This window comes from Pterocles gutturalis, unplaced genomic scaffold, assembly GCF_000699245.1.
Source record: "Pterocles gutturalis isolate BGI_N339 unplaced genomic scaffold, ASM69924v1 scaffold2392, whole genome shotgun sequence".
NCBI classification, from domain to species: Eukaryota; Metazoa; Chordata; class Aves; order Pterocliformes; family Pteroclidae; genus Pterocles; species Pterocles gutturalis.
The window spans coordinates 1,164-4,236 of NW_010107619.1; the positions used below are offsets into that span (position 1 = coordinate 1,164).

Sequence of the window (3,073 nt, forward strand, 5' to 3'; positions counted from 1 at the left end):
TGCACGTGTGTAGTAACTATATAAAGGTCCTGATGGCTTGTCTCACAAAGACTCGGTCTGCTGCAAGTGCCAGAGTTGCTTTTGCTTTTGAAAGGCACCATCACATTGTACAATCCTAAAGGTCATTACTCTGCTGCTTCCTAATTAGCAAAAAATGCCAACCACCAGCATAAGCACCAGACAGTTCACGTGCAGCTTCCCTTCTTGGTCACGCTTGCTGGGTTGCCTGAAAGCTGTGGCCAAGCTGCTCCTGGGATGGGGCCAGGCAGAAAGTCACTGCTGTGGGGAGGGGACCGGGCCAGGTGTGGAGCTGTGCCATCCCTCGCTTCCATGTCCTTGCATGCCAGCACTGCAGCTTGGTCCAGCGTGGGACTGTGGCTGTGGGACTCATACTGTTCTGCTGAAGCACATCATCTGGGAGGAAGCAGTTGCCACCACTGCCTCCCCCAGCCTGTGTGATGCCCGAGCATCACTGAGCATTGCTGGGCAGGACTTGGGCAGCCCGTGGGCAGGGGTCTCTGAGAGAGAAGTGGGTTGCTCGCATGGACATTCTGGGCAGGGTTGCAGCAGGGCTGAAGCGGAGGCGGTGCGGGGTGCACATGCTGCAGGGGAAGGCAGAGGGTGAGGGTGATGTGCTGCCCAGTCTCGACCACACATAACGGGGCTGGGAAGGCAGCTTGCAAAGGGGTTTCCCCCATCTCACCCCTTTGCAGTGCCACAACCCGTGGGGGTTTGTTGAGCTGCTGCGGACTGGGGCCTTCCGTGGCAGCAAAGGGATGGAGGCAGGGTCCATCCAGCACAGGGATGACTCCCTTTCCAAGGGAGGGAGTCAACGCACCCCATGCAGAGGCCAAGTCTCCCCGCTTTCCTCCATGCACACCCCATGGGCCCTGTGCACCCCAGGGCTCAGCAGAGCCTGGCACGGTCACACTTACCTCAGCAGTGCTGGGGCCAGCGGCCATCATCCCATGAAAGGGGAGCTCGGCCCTGCCGCCTTCTCACAGATCCAGAGGTGCAGGTCGTCAGGACCACCGCACTGGGCAGGTTTGATGTTCCCACGGCTTATTATGGCACAGGACCCATTTGACTTCCACTGCCATGGCCTGGATGGGGGAACGACACATCAGGGGGCTGCCTTTGCCCTGCCCACCACCCCCTGCCAAGGCAGCCGGGGGCTGCCTGCTCGCTTGAGAGGGGTTGAATGCTGCACTCAACCTCCCTTGCACATTTCACAGGATGAAGCCTCAGCTGACGCATCCCTGCCTTTCCTTGGGAAGGCTGAGAACCCCCGCTGCCAAAGATTTCTATCACTTGTGACTCCCCTTAAACCCTCTGCACAAGGTTTCATTCCATGCGACTTCCCTTAGCCTCCCCAGCTACTTGAATCTCCATCTCTCTGCCCAGGGGTATTTCATCCCTGCAGCACCTGGCAGTGGGGAGACCCTGCTCCTCCATGAGGATGGCCAGAGGATCTGCCCTGCACCATGGGGCTATGGTGGGGTGCAGCCCCCCACGGCGGGGCTGAGGATGGAGGGGCGGGCAACGGGCAGGAGCTGGGTACCCACCACCAGGCCAGACGGATTTGTTCCTCCCCACTGCTCTCAGACACCGCTAGAGGAAGTGATGGTGAGCTGGGGACACGAGTGCACGTGGTGGGGAGGAGCCCAGGACCCTCTGCAGGCGGGAAGGCTTGGTTTCCCCCAGAGGAGGGACTGGAGAGGCACGTGGGTGATAGAGGTGATGCTCAAACACTTTGTCTACACCCCAAATAAAACCTGTGGTTTCTTTTGTCCCCTCTCACTGCCTCCTGTTCGTGCAAACCCTGCACATGCCCCTCCAAGTCCTGGCTTTCCATTTGCTCAGCCTCTAAGCATCTCATCACACTGCTGCACACACCTCCCCTTGGCCTCAGCTGCTTTGATGCTCCTTGTTGCCCAGTGCTTGTGCCCGGGACTGAGTACTGGTGGGATTTAAAATGCTTCCTAAAGCCATGCTGGAGGAGAGGGGTTTCAGCAAGAGGCTGTGCTGCCGGGTACCTTTCATAAAGGGAGCCATCCACCCAAAACCAGGCATCTGAGACCCCCTCGCCTTCTGGGTCATCTTCCTCCAGCCAGCCATATTCATACCAGGGGAAGCTGCTCTTCTGCAGCCCAATCCAGTATGGGATGTCTGCATTCTTCAGGAAGGCCTGGGGAAGGGGAAAAAGGGCATTTTAGTGGCTTTTCCATGGTACCTACATGCTGCTGTGTTTGCAGGGGGTGGCTAACCCCCTGCCACTGGGGCTGGAGGTCCTGGGGGCAGGACAGCTGAGCAGCCCCAGGGTCCTGCTCCAGCCTGATCAGCATCCAGGGGTGCCAGAGCCTCTCTGCCCCATGTCCACCACCCACCGTGTGCTATAAAGATCAGCCTTGCACCTTCTGTAAGTTTTGGCAAAGTAGAGGCTCCCAGAGTAGCACTGGCCCACCTGGGGACCCCAGGGCTGGATGCACCAGCTCCTGCCCTCAGCTCCCCCAGCACCCTACCGGCACAGTCCAGCGACTCCAGGATTTGGTAACCAGGAGCTGAGAATATTTCTTCTCACACTCATCTCTGCTGTCCTCCCATGTCTTCTTCTCCGATGAGATGAAGAGGCACTTGCCCCTGTACAGCAGCCAGCCTGAGGGGCAGCAATCTGGGGGCAGGGGCACAGCTCAGGAACTCACCCAGCCTTGGATGCCTTGGGGTGGTCCAGCCTGGACTGGGAACAGCCCCCATATCTTCCCAACAGGTATCGCAGGCTCAGCCTCTTCTCAAGGCATAGCTTCAGTCTTTGGACCACCCCATCCCCACCACATGGCCAAAAAGCCAGTGCCTGTGCCTCGGCACTGCATCTGCTGGGGGGTGCCAGTCCCCTGGGACACCCCCATCCCCGCTCCACCATCACCCTACCTATAGCCGTGCAGGAGCGCAGGATGGCCACGGTGCTCTCACTGTTGTTGAGCTTCCCCTGCACCTCCTGCATCTCCTTCTCCGTCTTCCCCAGGACCCCCATGACACGCCCCAGCTCGGTGTTCAGGGTCTCCAGCTCCAGCTG

At 59.2% G+C, this 3,073-nt stretch overlaps 1 protein-coding gene across 1 annotated transcript in view; it reads right to left on the reverse strand.

Annotated features, from left to right (window-relative positions):
* Positions 1–961: 961 nt before the first annotated feature.
* The window catches only part of LOC104472459 (B-cell differentiation antigen CD72-like), a 3,329-nt gene continuing 1,217 nt past the window's right edge, over positions 962–3,073 (reverse strand). The window contains exons 4-7 of the mRNA XM_010088154.1: positions 2,929–3,070; positions 2,523–2,671; positions 2,037–2,188; positions 962–1,103 (exon numbers count right to left, since the gene is read on the reverse strand). Coding sequence (XP_010086456.1) covers positions 962–1,103; positions 2,037–2,188; positions 2,523–2,671; positions 2,929–3,070 — 585 coding nt within the window. The remainder of the gene's footprint in view (positions 1,104–2,036; positions 2,189–2,522; positions 2,672–2,928; positions 3,071–3,073) is intronic.